General features: G+C 41.7%; 1 protein-coding gene across 2 annotated transcripts in view; it reads right to left on the bottom strand.

The window, feature by feature from the left end:
* Positions 1 to 3,092: 3,092 nt before the first annotated feature.
* Positions 3,093 to 16,516, bottom strand: part of tmem131l (transmembrane 131 like) — a 31,118-nt gene continuing 17,694 nt past the window's right edge. The window contains exons 8-34 of one of the 2 annotated variants that reach the window (XM_084931789.1): positions 15,520 to 15,594; positions 14,168 to 14,321; positions 13,454 to 13,512; positions 13,271 to 13,376; positions 13,084 to 13,186; positions 12,750 to 12,894; positions 12,400 to 12,570; positions 12,247 to 12,313; positions 12,043 to 12,166; positions 11,857 to 11,926; positions 11,613 to 11,722; positions 11,431 to 11,500; positions 11,199 to 11,326; positions 10,754 to 10,896; positions 10,470 to 10,656; positions 9,987 to 10,172; positions 9,725 to 9,874; positions 9,079 to 9,616; positions 8,825 to 8,937; positions 8,466 to 8,632; positions 8,156 to 8,362; positions 7,847 to 7,925; positions 7,465 to 7,574; positions 7,210 to 7,336; positions 6,700 to 6,770; positions 6,415 to 6,548; positions 3,093 to 3,626 (exon numbers count right to left, since the gene is read on the bottom strand). In XM_084931789.1, coding sequence (XP_084787915.1) covers positions 3,327 to 3,626; positions 6,415 to 6,548; positions 6,700 to 6,770; positions 7,210 to 7,336; positions 7,465 to 7,574; positions 7,847 to 7,925; positions 8,156 to 8,362; positions 8,466 to 8,632; positions 8,825 to 8,937; positions 9,079 to 9,616; positions 9,725 to 9,874; positions 9,987 to 10,172; positions 10,470 to 10,656; positions 10,754 to 10,896; positions 11,199 to 11,326; positions 11,431 to 11,500; positions 11,613 to 11,722; positions 11,857 to 11,926; positions 12,043 to 12,166; positions 12,247 to 12,313; positions 12,400 to 12,570; positions 12,750 to 12,894; positions 13,084 to 13,186; positions 13,271 to 13,376; positions 13,454 to 13,512; positions 14,168 to 14,321; positions 15,520 to 15,594 — 3,894 coding nt within the window. In that variant the 3' untranslated portion in view covers positions 3,093 to 3,326. The remainder of the gene's footprint in view (positions 3,627 to 6,414; positions 6,549 to 6,699; positions 6,771 to 7,209; positions 7,337 to 7,464; positions 7,575 to 7,846; positions 7,926 to 8,155; positions 8,363 to 8,465; positions 8,633 to 8,824; positions 8,938 to 9,078; positions 9,617 to 9,724; positions 9,875 to 9,986; positions 10,173 to 10,469; positions 10,657 to 10,753; positions 10,897 to 11,198; positions 11,327 to 11,430; positions 11,501 to 11,612; positions 11,723 to 11,856; positions 11,927 to 12,042; positions 12,167 to 12,246; positions 12,314 to 12,399; positions 12,571 to 12,749; positions 12,895 to 13,083; positions 13,187 to 13,270; positions 13,377 to 13,453; positions 13,513 to 14,167; positions 14,322 to 15,519; positions 15,595 to 16,516) is intronic. The other variant, XM_084931791.1, reaches the window with a different exon arrangement.

Here is a 16,516-nt window from a genome sequence, read left to right as displayed (position 1 = left end):
GATGCATTGAGTTTTTCCTTTCCAGTCACCTTTCTCACTCACTATGTATTAATAGACCTCTCTGCATTGAATCATATCTGTTATTAACCTCTGTCTCTCTTCCACAGCATGTATTTTATCCTGTCTTCCTTCTCTCACCCCAACCGGTCGCAGCAGATGGCCGCCCCTCCCTGAGCCTGGTTCTGCCGGAGGTTTCTTCCTGTTAAAAGGGAGTTTTTCCTTCCCACTGTCGCCAAAGTGCTTGCTCATAGGGGGTCATATGATTGTTGGGTTTTTCTCTGTATCTATGAAGCGCCTTGAGGCGACTTTTGTTGTGATTTGGCGCTATATAAATAAAATTGAATTGAATTGAATTGAATAGAACTGAACTGACTGAGTAGTTTCTGTTTTTCGGACCATTCTCTGTAAATTCTAGAGATTTTTTCCCCCAGTCTGATGCACACTGTGAACCTGAGTCTTGTCCATGTCTGTATGTGTAAATGCATTTAGTTGTTGCCATATGATTGGCTGCATTGAGCTAACATGTATGTGAACAGAAAAGGAATGTGTATCATTACCGTGATAATATAAACGTTATATTCATTATACTTTAGGCTGCCTTTGTCAGCTTGTGCGTGCCACATTATAAGCAGCGTATGAATTTATGTGTGTGATGGTCAGTGCCACAATGCTGAGTTTAGAGTATCATACATTTCCACCTAGGTCTAAATGGAAGATTGGATACAGATTGGGCTGTTTTTCATAAAAAAGACCTGATAAAGTTAAATAAAGCACAGGTAATCCACCTGAAACGGGGTAAATCTATGTCAGCGCCATCTTTTAACCAGCCCCGGACAGGTTTCAGGCCTCCTGTGATAAAATAAAGAAACTGAATTTTATAATCACACTAACAAACAGCATTGTTGTTGTTTGGTGAAAGGTGATATTGGCTATGATAAAAGAATTAAATAAAATGTAATTTAAGTATCACCAAATATAAATGGGGACATACAATGTTTGTGTATTTGGCAATGACTTACTGAAGTTTTAAAAATAGTTATGAGAGTTAGAGAACGGGAAGTCCCGTTCCTTTTTTTTTTTTTTTTTTTTTTTTTTATGTTGACTTCCACAAAAAAAGTTGTTGTGCTCAGTAAGATTACAGCAGCAAAGATGCCGTTCTCCAGGCCCGCTGAAGTTACTCTAACTGTATTACGTGTTTGTGCATGTCCATGTTTGGTGATAGATTGTTTATTTTGTTTAGTTTTGTTAATATTTCTAGTATAGTGGATTAAACATCTCCCTAACATCTGTATAAATTATATTTAGAAATTTTACAATGCACTTTTTCAGATTTAAGGTATATACACACACAGGCACACGACTTTAGATCCTCCTAATATCCATGTAGTCTGAGGGATCTCAGATGTCTGCATAGACTTAGCAGTTGGATCATATCGAGGTCGAATCATAAATCATAAAATGGGTCAAACACATTTTTGATTTGATTTTTCCTGGGTGTTTATGATTTATGTGGTCTTTTTAGTTTCACAAAAACCTGACCTTTGACCTTGAGGATCAAAATCACCAATACACAAACTCATCCTCGATATTTGGTAGAAGAATCTGTGGTAAGGTTTGAAAATCCTACATCACCTCATTTGAGTTCGCAAAGTTGGGTGCCTGTGCTCACCAACATCCACTGGCCAGGTGGGTTGATGACAATTCCACCCCACACCCACAAATCTGCCCAAGCTAACGTGGAGCTGCCTGCTATGGTGACTTGCTGTAAAAAAGGAAGCAGCCAAAAGTCGGTTTTAGTTAAAATATTTTCTGCGTTTAAGAATCAAAACGGCTCAGCTGAGTAAAACTCATTATTTGTAGCCAGGGGCAGAAAAGTGATTCAAATGATTGAAAGTAGGGCTGGGTATTGTCACTGATTTCTAGAATCGATTCGATTCCGATTCAATTCAATTCGATTTGAATCAGGGAAATTTTTCCTAAGACAGTCAGAATTATTATAATTCAGATCATGCATCAGTACATTTCCATATTTTTATATCTATAAAAAGAAAGCTGACACTTGCAAGACTTTATCAAAGGTGTGAGCATCACAGCAGATGCCTTTGTGTCAAAGTAGCTGAGGATAAAACACAGAAAAACATGAAGGCGATTTTCCTGGCCTGGGATTTTATAAAAAATATTCTGCAGTAGATCAAAAACGAAATAAAGTCATTAATCAATATATGAACATTATCTGATGCTGCGGAAGTGAAGCAGAGCAAAGTTACAGAGGTTTGATTAGAAACACAGCTAAGCGTTTTGCAATTTTGCATAATTTTAAGTTTAAATTTGTTCAGTATTGAACAGCAGAAATGAGGCTTTCTTTTCGGAAGTAAGTAAAAGGAAAGAAAACAGCGGCCGACAGCGCTGTAAACAACGGTAGACTTGTGCGTAACAAGCAAGCGAATAATGCAGAAAACAGATTTTTAGACAGGAAACTGTTCTTGAAGTACAGAGAGAGAGCGAGCTGTGCATGAAGTGTGATTTTTATTGTGGTGGAAGCAAAACAGCAAAAGTCAGAGGGAATTCATGACGATGTTTATGTGAAGCGTAGTTTGCTGCTTCTTTTGCTGCTGGTTCAGTCAATATTGTTTGGAGAGAGATCAAACTAACAGCTTTAGAATCAGCGCAAAAAGGGCGTGAACACAAAGCGCGGACCCGCCGAAACATCGGAATCAGCGAGCTGTCGGCTTTCAGCCCCGACCGTGTCCGTGCCGTCGGGTGAGAAAGGCGACACCTCACTGATTCTGACCCGTCGGCGGGTCCGCGCTTTGTGTTTACGTCTTTGTGCAGAATCTGTTTACCTGCACACATTTACTGTTTTAGCTGGTTGGTGGTTGTTGAAATTTTGTGAGATTCTGTCATTTAGGCCAAAATAAATTTATATTAAAAAAAATCGATTCAGGATTTTAATGAATTGATATCACGTCATCCAAGCTAGAATCAATTTTAATCGATAAAACCCACCCCTAATTGAAAGTCACAGGAAAGTAAAGATAAATAAATAAGTAAAATCAAGTAAACAAGTCAATTAAAAAACAAGACGCATGAAGTTAAAGTACAAAACTTTTTTTTTTAATTTTCTATGATCAAAACTGCAAAACAGCTAGAAAAATATACAACAAATGCTTAACCTTTCACAACATATAACATCTGAAAATGGGAACATAAAAGAAAAACAATATTCACATTTTCCCCATCAATGATAAAAGAACATTCTTTTTTTATTTCCTTTTCTTGACTTATAAGTTTCCAATTATAGTTAAGCTCTGCTGTATTTACTTGTTTTAAACATCTCCACAGTAGCCGGAGTCGTTGGAGAGCTGCGAGTTGGAGCTGCGGTTGGATGAAGAGTTCCATATGTCCAAGTTCATGTGCGGGCCGAAAGGGTTGAAGCTGGAGTACTGCAGCGGTCCGCAGGCCCCCACTGGCTCCCGACTAAAGGGGGAGTGAGGCGGGGTGATGGGGGACACCGGGGCCGATCGCTCGGGTTGGAAGTGGCTCGGGTAGGGCTCGATCTGGGGTGTCCAGATGGATCCAAACAGGCTGGACATGGGGGAGAGACTGCGGGTACCCGAGAAGTATGGCTGTGGGGGCGGAAGAGAGGAAAAACGTTGTCAGGAGGGGTCGACAGTTTCTGACCTCACCTTTCACTGCACTCTGATACCATCTGTTCCCCACAGTGACGACCTGGCTGCCGTTTGTCTCTCCTTTTCAGCAAAAACAAAATGACCTTTCCAGTTCAGCAAAGACGGCAACACTTCCCCTCATCTTTATGAGTTATGTGATAATCCTCTTCTCTTCTACACTGTCTTACAAATATACCTCAAAGAATTTGAGTAAGTTTCTAAGATCTAGCTGGAGTGTTACTGAACCAAAGTGAGTCACACAAGGGTCACAGAAATGCTCAGATGTATACAATACTGTTAACATCTGTATAAACTCATTTGTCATTGATGCAGCAGATGTTTACGCACTGACACTTCAGTATATATCAATAAAGATGTGGTTTAACGACCATTAGAATCGTATCTGGATTTTTCCAAGGGTAGCTGCATAGGCAGAGGCCACCCAGTTATTTCGATCTATAAGCAGCCTAAAATATGAGTCACCACTCAGTTCAGGAAAGTGCTTTGAGGGTTACTTCTAATAGGTTTTCAAGGGGGTAAAGAATTAATGTTTCCTTTTCTTTTTGTAGCCAACTCTTCCCAACCTGCTTCACAGGCCGGGCCTGACAAATAAATGGCTGTGCAGGATGCTGGATTAAAAGAAACAACAACAAAAGACCAAAAGACCAAAAGACTTCGTGTTAATCGTGTTGCTCATTTCTGCCACACAGACTGGACTGGTGGAAATAAACCAGCTGCTGTAGCAGCATGCCTCTTTTTCTTCTTTTAACTCTCTGGTGCCCTATCCGGGGTATTTGACTCCACACATCTATATGACAGAGCAATACCCCCGCCCTATTTTTACCCTCGGTAAAGATGTACGTGACTCAGTCTCCTGTACTCTTCCGTCTTCATGATGAACTTCCCTTTCTCTTATCCAGCCTGTTAGCTTGCATGTGAGCCTGTCTGTTTAGACTGGGTTATGGGAAACATGTATGTTCCTCTGTAGATCACAACTATGACTAAAACTTAACAAGAACCAAAAGAAAGATGTGAACTGGGTTTTAATTTGAAAGGCGCTAAATTTGTTGTCTGTCACTGTGTGTTCTTTTATGTCAGGATTAAATCAAAGCGTCACCCCCTCCGTGTTAGCGTAGCTACACGAAACGGAGACTACAAACAGAAGAGAAGCTGATTCTATCCTAAATAAAGTAACATACTCTTTAACCCAGATTCCCTGCTTCCTTATTTCTGCACAGAGCTGATTACTTTCTGAAAATGATCAGAAGTCAGAACACAGACGTCAGAGGTGTAATTACACTGATCCAATCGACACACATCCAGCTTACATCTTGAACAGGGACATCGAACTCGTTTTACACTGTAGGCCACATGTAGTGTGAATGTCAATGGGGGAAGCTGGATCTTTATCAATAGGAAAAGCTGTAAAACTTCAGAAAATACAGCTAAAAGCTCAAAATCTGTGCACTTTTCTAAAGCTGTCCAGTCGGCCGGCTTGAAGTCTTTGCTGGGTCGATTCTGATCCTGACGGCTTATGTTTGACACCACTGATCTAAGGTTCGAAGTTTAAACTGGAACCGCAACTGGGTTTTATCACCCATCACACATTTATTTAAAGAGTAATCTTGACAGATGTATCAGCATCTTAACCATCTCCAGCCTATCAGAGATAAAACAGTGTGTTTGTTTATACCTACAGTGCGACGATGTCTCTGCAGTACTGTAAGGCAAACTACACCACCCAGTTGTGCTAGAAAACTTCACTGTGTTGCTTTATGTATCCAATTTACAGAAGTGCAACTGTGTATTTGCTTTAGGGGACTGAAACCCCTCATGTGTCATCTTTACATGGTTTATTTATAGGCCTCACGGCAGGTTTAGTTGCTGCAGTTCAGTTACTGCTGTAGTTGCAGTGGCTGCTCTGCTCTGGTCTGCCATACCATCTTTACTGTGTGTTCTGTTAGTATAACACTTCGAACCACTCCCACCCCTTATAAACATGTAATCAGAATAATGTAAATATGAAAATATGATTGTGAGTAAACAAAAAGTAACTTTACAAGGTGCAGAAAAAAATGATAAATACTCTTTTTTTCTTTTTTTTTTTTTTTTAAGAAAAAACTTCCAATCTGTTCCCCTCGACTGACTGCAGCTGAAGTCATTGATTTCAGGTAATTTTATTGTCATTTGTTTGCACCACCACGATGAATCATGAAGTAGTGTTTTGACTCTGGTTATTGAAACTAAAGAAATGTATTTAGAGAACCTGTGTGCTATAAAAATATAAATTTTTTCCCCAGTGTATAGAAAATATATCACAAAAGGAATCATTAAGACAAACTGCTGTCATATATAACATAATGGACATAAAATAATATCTCCAAGTACAATTAGTGTGAGTAATTGAAACAGCCACTGGAAGTGGTACAAAAATACATTTACAGATAAAAACCACCGTTCTTTGAAGCAAAAGATGTAAAACCACGAATTCATAGTAACATCTGCACTTTGAAACAGAATATCTGCAAATGAACTGATTACTGCCTCTCAGCCTACCACAGGCATGATGGAAAAGAAAAGCCCTACAGTGCTACTATTAAATTAAAAACAAAACTTTGTGGTGTAATTGGTGCATCTTTCCTTTGCCGCCCTCAACCAGATGCTTTCTCCCTAAATTGGCACCGAGTCATGAAAACTTTAAGAACCCCCGCGTTAACCATCTGACTCGAGTATTATGAGGCGTCACCTTGCTGCCCACACAGGCTGCTGTGTCCCAGGTTGAGGGCGATTCCTGAGGCTGCTCGTCACTCCAGATGGTCTGATTGCTGTGCATGTTCTGGCCCTCCTGACTGTGAAAACCACTTGTAAAAGTTCCATTACCTGCAAAATGATAACAAACAACAACTCAGACTTGAACCAGCAGTGACGTTTAGCCTTTGCATTATTTGTTGGTTACAGTATTATATAGCTGATCTTCTACAAAGCAATGGGAACACATAACCGGTTCAAAGTGCTTATCATGAGCTCGTACCTATGTAGCCATTTTCCGGATAGTAGTTATAGGAACTGTTACAGTGGCTGCTGGCACTATTCCAACGTAACCTGCAGGAGAGGAGGAAATTTTTAACAGAGTCAAAGAAGCTGAAACACTAATCTACAGAAAAGCAAATACGCAGCGCAGCAGCAGAGCAAAGATATTCAAGCATCTGCTAACTCAGTTAGGGATGCTGTTTACAGAGAAGGTCTGAGTAACACCAAACTTTTGAGATGAATATGCAGATTATCCACAGGTGAAAAGCCGCTTTATGCTCACATTTGTAAAGTTATTTCCATTTCTACTAAAGATTTTCAATAACTGTTAATCTGGATTATCGTTTTTAATCACTTTATGAATCTACGAGTCTGTTACGGACACTAGATTTGTTTTAGACTCCACTAACTCCAGCCCTCTCTTTGGTGCCGTCATAAAGACCCACGCAGACAGTTCATTTACTGGAACTGAGTGAAGCACCACTAACCAAGTGTATCTTCAAATACTCACCCGCGGTATGACGCGGTGGTTGGTGGTATGTAGCGCATTGCTTCGGTGGTGTTGTATCTGAACTCACTGGTGAGGGGGATGGGTGGAGCTGACCATGTATCTTCAGGCAGATACTGACCTGTCACATCTGTGACGAGAGGACACGATAACGATTACGAAAACGGACGAGACGCACAACCGTTGTAGAAGACGAGTTTACTGCACATTTTGCCTTTTCAAAAAGTGTGCCTTTGCTATAAATGATTAAGCCTTTACCCGTGTTCTGGTCCATTCCTGCAGCAACAGCAGCAGCAAAGCTTGAGGTCAAGCTGGGCCTGGTGGACTCTTGGCTTTGGCATTGGTCTTTATGGTACAGACTGTTCATGCTGAACAGAGGAAAGGCAAAAGTTACGACTTACACTGCGTCTGAATAAACCACAAGATAACCTAAATCCAGCTCTTGGCATTACAAACTGTACAAATCCTATGAAAGCACAGTAAAAAACACATGAATGACCACCTCTGACAAAGTCACTGGAATACAAATTACAGACTGATAAATTAGTATTTGTTTAAGTTGGCAAACAAAAAGATTAAAAAAAAAAAAGAAAGAAAGAAATGTTATATTGATACTAATCAGAACCAGTTCTTGTCGTACCTTTTAGTCTTATAGTTGGCATTAATGGGCTGGTAGCTGTCAACCTCTTTTGGGTACACACTGTACTGCATGGAGTCCCCTGGAAAAACAAACAAACTGACTAATGTTAAAAAGTGGCAAACTACAGTTCTCATCTATTATAAGAAGACTTTTACTGACTAGTTTCCTACATTACACGCATTCACTTAACGGCTGAGAAAGTGTGAGGGTGACTGCAGAGACAGCACCACTATAAACCCAAAAAAAGCAGCACTGCAACAAAACAATTTGAGTTGGGTTTCTTTTCAAGAGAAGGTAAGCGCCACATACTTTTTCTAGATGAGGTAGTGGAGCGGTGTGTCCGGGCACTGGCGTCCTTGTCTCCCTCCATGCTGCTGGTGCTGCTACAGCTGCCCCAGCTCCCTCTGCTGGCCCTCACGCTGCCCGATGAGCTGCCTGAGTCTGAGCCTGATTCGCAGACGCTGCCCACGCGCCACTCTGGAGTACACTTCTTCCGAGTGCGAGCAGGACACACACCTGGCAGGAACAAAGCCCAGCGAAATGAGAATCGACTTTCCTCACCAAAGTAGCTTCATTTAAGGGAAGCTCGGTAATGGCCGAGTCAGTTATTTGTGCCCACCGTTCTGTTTGAGTGGGCTCTCAGCAGTCTGCACAGGCGTCAGTGCTTCTGTCTTGAAGCTGTTGGTGGAGCGGTTCCTGCTGCGGGATCCACTGACAAAGTCCACAGCTTTCCAAACAGGTTCCTTCTCCCTCTCTGGTGTTACTTGCATGTTGTGCTCGGGAGCGCTACAACAGTAATTAGGAGACAAATCAACAACAAAACCCCCCCAAAACAACACATTATATATATTTATATTACTGGGTTAACTGAGTCTCTGCTTGTTTTTACATTAAACGTCAAAGATATGTCTTAAGGTATCTTTCATCATGAGCTTTAAAAACATTAAGTGTTGCTTTGGTTAAGTACGTGTGTATTACCTGGAGACATTTTCAGTCTTCCTGCGGCTCCTCTTTCCCTTATTATTCCCTGCTGCAGTGCCAGACTCTGTGCTCTGTGCTTTCTTTTTCTGCCCTTTGCAGTCATCTCTCAGCTAGACGGGGTAAACAAACAGGGATGACAGTTGGGGTTTTTTTCTATAGAAATCTCTTTGATGATAAAAGTCAAAGGAGAAATGAATTTGTTATTGTAATTAAACAGAAATGCAGCAGTCTAACAAAAACTCCTCCTTTACCTTGACTTCAGAACTGTCCCTTTTCTCAGACTCCATCTTCTCTGCATAGTGCTCAGTGTTTTCTATGGGACTGCACACTAACAGGCCCGGTCTGGGTCCTGGACCCAGTGTGACATTATCTGGGAAACCAGCAGGTATTTCCATGGGAAACATAACCGCTGCTGGCATTGTATCTTCTACGACTTCTTTAAAGTCTGGGGCTGTCATCTTCTCCATCTCATTGATGAAAGCTGGCTCGTTGTTGTTGTTGCAGACGTCGGTGTCGGGAGTGAGGGGAGGGTCTGGTCTCAGGTCTTCCAGCTCTTCGTCCACTGTCACAGCACCAGCTGATGCTGTGGATGAGCTGGGTTTATATTTGGAGTAATAGAGTGAAACCTTGCATTTCTTCTGTTGTTGGGAGGGTGTGGTTGAGGAGCCCTTCTTTGAGGACTGAGGTCGAGGGACGGGGCTGTTGGCTAAGGCTGGAGACCCGCGGCCTTTACCTTTGTCGGATGTGTGGCAGGTGTCCACGTAGGTCTTACAACTGCCTTTTGTTTTACTGCACAGACAGACATTTGACTATTTAGAGTGTTTTAACACCAAAAAGTTTTCCTGCTATGTTTACGATTGGTCTACATAAATAAATGAGGAAGAAAAATCTACATACTGTACTCCATTAGGTGTGATATTATTGACTGAACCATTTTCCCGGGACAAGACAGAGTTGTGGTTGCTCCTGCTGCTCGGTGCAGAGAACTCATGCAGGATAAACTGTGCTTGATAAAAGGCCATCAGGCACACACCAAACAAGGAGAAACTGCAACAAAAACAGAGATCCGAAAAAATTTACAAGTTAATCAAAAACTAAACCCCAATCAATAAACGTTCCCCGATGCATCCGCTTCTCCTCACAAATTACTGTTACTGACCATGTGAAGATGAGGGTGACCACCCAGAAAGTTTCCTCCCAGCTGGGGCCAGGAACCACCTGGGCACAGAGGGGCAACATGTGATGGGGAAGCGTCACGTTGAGGGTAAAAGGGAAAGAAGTGCCACGTGATGTCACAAGGGTGAGGTCCCGAATGACCCAGGATGAGGTAAAGTCTGGGGTAAACCTGAAGGCGCGGACAGGTAGAGGCAGAGAGAGAAACAAACGGCAAAATGATTAAAAAAAGAGCCAAAATGATGAGATTTTTAAAAAAGGAGAGGAAGACATATTCAGGACATATTGTGCAAGAATATAAAAAAGGAAGAGAAATAGCAAAAAATAAATACATAACAAGAGAAGTAGGATATTGGGCAACTAATATATTGCGCAACCAGAAAAGTAAACCACATTATGGTTTAAAATGAAACCCAAAAAGTTAAATGAAGGGAAGTCATGAAGGAAAGGGGTGTGAAATTCCACTCACGCTATGGTGAGCTCAGAGGAGCTGTTGTGATCGAGGCTGAAGGAATGACACTGCAGCACCTCGAAGCCAAATCCCTGACACTTGTAACCATTTATATTCATTGACATGACCGTCAGGGGAAGCTCGCCGGCATTCTCCACCTTGAAGCTCTTTCTGATGGCAAAAAGGGGCTTATTGCTGCGCAGACCTGTAAGCATCAGAAATAATGCCCATTAGCCTGATTTTGATCGTACATTTAGCTTAAAATTTACATTAATATGACAGCTGATAAACTTCACTCTCACCATCACGACACTCCATTAGCGTTGATTGAGGAACATTAAAGCGTAAAGAGGCCCCAGGACCGGGCAGTTTCCCCCCGACTTTTAGCAGCTCTTTAGCCCCGTGGCCCTGCACCATCACCATGTCAAACACCGTCAGGTTGTTCCTGAAAAAAAAAGAAAGAAAAAAAGATTAAAAACACACAAACTCAGATGTCGAAACTTAAAATAGGAAATCAAGAGACACTTAAATCATGCCGCATTTAGTCTTCAGTGTTATAAACAGACAACTTACCGACTTTTTAAAAACTGGCTACAAAACATGTTCCACTACACTTTTGTACCAAACCGGGTACCACAAAAATGGCGGAAAACGGATTTGTGAAATGTCTATGGAACACAAAAAAACTCAGCACACATGGACCCAGAAGACACAATCAAATCCATTAACACTATTATCAATGAATACCTGATGATAAGAATGGTGGTGGTGGGTTTGTGTTCAGAGGGAGTAAAAACCACAGCAACCTCTCTGGACTCCCAGGGCTGCAGCAGCAGACGTAAGACTCCGGTTTTTTCTTCCATATTCTTACCCACCTGTACAGATGCACACAGGAGGGAAGAAACGGAAAGGATTAGTCAAAGAAAGGAACATGAGACAGTGGCACAGCTTTATTTTGAGGAGTTTTTCCGAGGCTTACCTTGGAGGAAGAAGCCAACAGAGAGAACTCCGTTGTGCTGATGTTAACAGAGAGAGGGCTGATATTAAACCTGCCAATCCAAACAAAGAAAACACCTTCAGAAGTGGAGTAGAAGGAGGTGCTGCGGCATCAAAACTCCAAACAGCCGTGTACTAAACTACAACAATAACTTGACAATGTACCATTTGGTTAGAAGGTCCAGAGCCTCCAGGGGAGCAGGGTACAGAGAGAGGACCCGAATCTCTACAGAAACCACTGAAGACGAAGGGTTCTTCAGCATGAACGTCTTAACCTGGAACAAAAAAAAAAATTCCTTTATAAGACAAATGCTTGTTAAGAATAAATGTTTCCTAAACTTAAAAAATCTTAAAATGTACAACTAATAAAAAATAAATGCTGTATTTTCAGTAAACAAACATAACTCACCTTGCTCTCATTGACAGGAGTAGCACCAAAGTCCAGGAGAGACGATGCCTCCACTGGGAGTCTCGGCCACCTGACAAGACGAACATATTTACATGAATAATTATGCTAATGCTGACCGCTGATGGAATATAAAAGCACAAGTGCAGGAGTGTGTGTTTCTGTGTGTGTGTTAAATTCAAGAATAACCTGCAAGGCAGCTTGTCTTTGTGGCTCTGCCATCGAGAGCAGAGTTCAGCTGCTAGTTTGCTGTCCACAGCCCAAGACGAGTGGGAAAAATCTGGAAGAAGAGAGCGTTGCCACTCTGAGCGACCTAATAAAACACACCAGAAAATAACTTGGATCATAACATCTTCCATCACAGGAAGAAAGAAAGAAAGTGAGACGTTTTACCTGTTTCAGATAGTCTAAGAGGACAAGGACGTCCACACTCTCTTTCCGCCTCAAACACCACCTCTCCCTGATGGCAAACATACAACTTTTAATTTCTACACAAATGCCCGACCCAAACACACTACCTACTCACCACTGAAACTGCTATTTTACCTTGGAAGGATTAGGATGGAAGTACAGTGGAACTTGCAGTGCTGTGCCCAGGCTGGTATTCAGACTCAGGGTGGAGACCTGGTTAACAGGCAGGGCCCTGCTGAGCAGCTGGAGGGACAGGACGTGCCAGCAGCCCTGAGGAACTGTCAGTGGAGTGTTGAAGTTCATCACCTGACAGACAGGGGGCAGCAGAGATAATCTGTTAAATCTTCCACTTTGTTTAGAATCCATATGATGAATGAATAACTTGTTACAGGTCAAAATCTATGCACCATAACCTGGCGCAAATTTGATCATCGTGTGATAAAAACTGCATCCTATCATCACATGTTGCGGTAGTGCATGCCTACCTTCATTACCCCCTGCAGCTTCTCTGAGAGGCTTGCATTCAACACAATGAGAGGCACAGGGAAGGGGTTGCTGAGCCACAAGTCCACCTGGTTAGCAGCTCTTTGTTTCATCTGGAACAGGCTGAACAAATCCCCAACAGGCCATCTGAAGAAAGAAATAAAAACATTAGTATAAAAATGACCCCAGAAGGAAAATATAGATGATATACATTGATATACTTGTCTGTGTTTATTAGTACCTTAAAAACACTTTTAAATGAACTATTTCTGGGGCTACGCTGTTTCAGATCAGATATACGTTTATTGTGATGATTACAAAATTCCTCCATGTTACCTGTGTGGAACATGTAGTCCAGGGAAGCTGTAGGCTGTCCTGTTTCCCATAATTTTCAAACTGATATGACTTATACATTTCTGGTCGAGGCCAGGCAACGAGCCTGATAGAAAATACAAATACAATTTCACTCAGAAGAATCGGTACGGGCTTAGAGCAAACTATTGCAGCTTAAATAAGTAGTCACCTCTGCAGGCCAGTGTAACCACTTCAGTGAAGTTTTTTGCTTCTGGTGTCAGAAGAACCTGATTAAAGTCCAAGCTAGCCTCTACTTTTGATAGCACCTGCATGTCCTGGAGACATAAAACAACGTTTTAGAGCTGCAATAATTCTACTCGCTGACTGTTGTACAACAAGGCAGAACTCTCACCTTTATATAGAGCTTCTTCCCTCCAGAATTTAACATATAAACTCTTATTTTTGATTCCCCTGTTGGAAGAAGCAAAGAGGAATGAGAATAATGTATACAAATGTGATTCATGTGTAATACAACAGAATGAGGATGACAGCTCAAACAAAGCGACATCAGAAAACAGGTAAGTGCAATAAAATACTTCAGAAAGCGGTTCTGAAAAACAATAATGGTTCAAACTAATCACAGAAACTGTACACTGATGCTGTGTACACAACTGTGGCCAAAATAATTTGAACCTTTGCCCCTGATTTGGTGCAAAAACCAGAGAAAGAAAACAAAATCAGGACTGATGTCATATTTCCCATGCCTCTCATTAGACGGTTCTTTCAAAACGGCAAAATAATCAAAGTCTTTTAATTGTATTCATTCTCTAGTTAAACTAATACGTTTAAAAAAATGGAAGCGACTCCACAGGAAATATAGAAGCTCTGTTATGGTTAAATCTGTTAAAAAGTAAATATTATTTTGCTTTGACAGAGCTCCACCACACAAACATTCAATGATGTAATTCATGTGTAGGCTGAAATAAATAAATAAAATACCAGTGCATGTTTCTCTTTTCATACTGAAATACTGTTTTATGAACGACAGAGTAAGGTCGTGCAGCGTGGCACGCTTGCGGTGTGAATTGCCTTCGGGGCACGAATCAGAAAGGTCGCAGACACCCACCGAATGCATCCCGTTCAGCAGCAGGGGCCACCAGTAGGACCAAAATGTGCTCAATGACATAGGGCTTGAGCTTGTCCAGGTCAGCAGGCTGGTCACCACGCGCCGACAGATTAATCTGCAGACTGAGACGCTCCTCGCTTTGGAGGCAGGACCCCTGGGACAGAACAGGAAAAGCATACAGTCATGCACCAAACACAAGGACAAAATAAGGAGCACATGAACAATGACGAGTAATCTGAGAATTTAAAACAAAATCCAACAAGCAGGAACAGAGACTAAATACATACCCTGACTTAGCTGCCCACTTTTGCCTGTCTGTTAACTGCTACCACCCTCCCTGTTACTAACACCCTCTTAAAGTTGACAGATCAGTAGTGGGACAGTGCAAATCTCACTACAAACCAGGGATCGTCTGTGGGTGAATCACCACTTGACGAACTGCAGACAGATACTATGGCTTGGTGCCACTGGGGGATCAAGGCCTGCAAAAGCAAAACTAATCCCGTGAAACCAAGACTGCTGCTAACTTTCTGTTGGGCTCATTTGATCTGTACGCAGCCGCGACTCCGACCCAAAGCCCATTTTGTTCAAGTAGACTTGAAAAAGAACTGAGCAGCAGGTGTCGGTCCTGGATACGAGCCAAAAGTTACAGCCGGGGCACTCACGCCACAGCACACGAGGAAGATTTCAGTTTGTATTAATATGACAGCGTAGTTGTCTGTGTCTGCAGCCGTCTTCTCTCACTTCATGTGCACTTCTTCGATTATAAGGTCTCTTGAGAAAGCAATTAAAGGCCTGGCAAGAGATCTCCCTCTCCTCAGGGCTTCTGTAGAAAACAGAAGGCGCTCAGATGACGAGCCCGGCTGTCTGTTGGAAGTTTAAGACTGGCAGGCCTTCTGCTCAAGAGGAGTGAAGCTCAGCTCCGATTTTGCTAAGTAGGGGTGAACTAAAAATGGTGCAAGATCACACATCGTAAAAAAATCAAGTACGCGGCTAACTGCCTTTCTATTTATTTCTCCTTATTTCCACAAAGTTTGCCCTAAGCTTCTTCTCATAGCATCGTGCTTTTCTTTTGATATTTTCAAATGCTTGCAGTAACTGCAAATCAAGAATATCTAGGATTTTAAAATCAACAACAGTGCTTGAGAGAAGCTGCTGAATTTTCAGGTGTGTTTAAAACCATTCTGAGCTGGAGTAATGTGCCAAGATCTTCCCACTGTCTTTAGAACCTCTAAATTCAGAGGTCTAAAATCCAGGCACGCGAATCCCTGTACTTGTAAAACATGATTCTCCAGAGCAGCGTGTCAGCTGAAAAGGCTCGACAACTACTGAAACAGATGGAGACAAATTACCTGTGGACTGTTCCAACTCTTCGGTAAGCTGCACTCCAGGAGTAGACCCAGTATAGTGATGTTGGAGGCATCTTCCTGCAAGAGCAACAGCAATCGTCACAGGTTAAATAGCCTTTTTCTTTTACTTGCTGTAAAAGCATTTGCATTGCAGTACTGTAATCCCAACAGGTGCACAACAGGATACAAAGTTTAGAGCAGCTTTCTTGAAGTTGCACTCTGATATTTTAAAGTACAACAATTTGGTGTATAAAGACCACACTTTTTCAAGGTAAATAAACAAACAATGACCAATCCACTTTGTTTACACTGATTTGAGAGCTGCTGATTTGGGAAAGGTGTAACAAAAGAACATCAAGTAAAAGTAAGCATACATACATGTACCTAATTACAGATCTGAGCTGAACTTCAAGCAACAGAACAGAACAAAACTGAAAGTCCTGGCACTGAAGTGCTTAAGCAATTATGTGTAAAGTGGGAATGAGCTCAGATGGGGAAGTCACTACAAAGTTGCAAGACAGAGTGAAAAACACTTTTTCAACCTCATATGCACATAACATGGAATAAGAACCTAAACGGCACTAAAAAGACAAACATCGGCTACAACATGAAGCATAACACCACAAAGAAAAAAAAATGTTGCAAAAAATTGTAAAGTTGGTGCAAATGTTACAATTTGTGTGCGATAAGAAGAAAAAGAAATACACATATACATGAACACTGTGGGGGAGAGATAGAAAGGAAAAAAATCATGCATGTAGCTTTGGCAGCCGTTTGTGTGACTGAGTGAACACAAGTCTCTGCACTTCGCTCAGCTGACATTTTGCAACTGCCACCCCACTTCCTGTTGTGGAGGCGGACACGCCTTTCAGATGCCTCTTACACACAGACAAAGACAGACACACACTTTCACTGCCTCAGCTTGTTTCAAAAACTATACAGAAGTTGTTCATTGGTTTTCGGTTTTGCGTCGCTGTGAAGCGTGTACGAATGAATGCTT

Source organism: Perissodus microlepis, chromosome 6 (genome assembly GCF_051167445.1).
Source record: "Perissodus microlepis isolate ML-2025 ecotype Zambia chromosome 6, ASM5116744v1, whole genome shotgun sequence".
Taxonomy (NCBI): Eukaryota; Metazoa; Chordata; class Actinopteri; order Cichliformes; family Cichlidae; genus Perissodus; species Perissodus microlepis.
The sequence above is the reverse complement of the archived record's forward strand: the minus strand, read 5'-3'. Positions and strand labels throughout refer to the sequence as shown.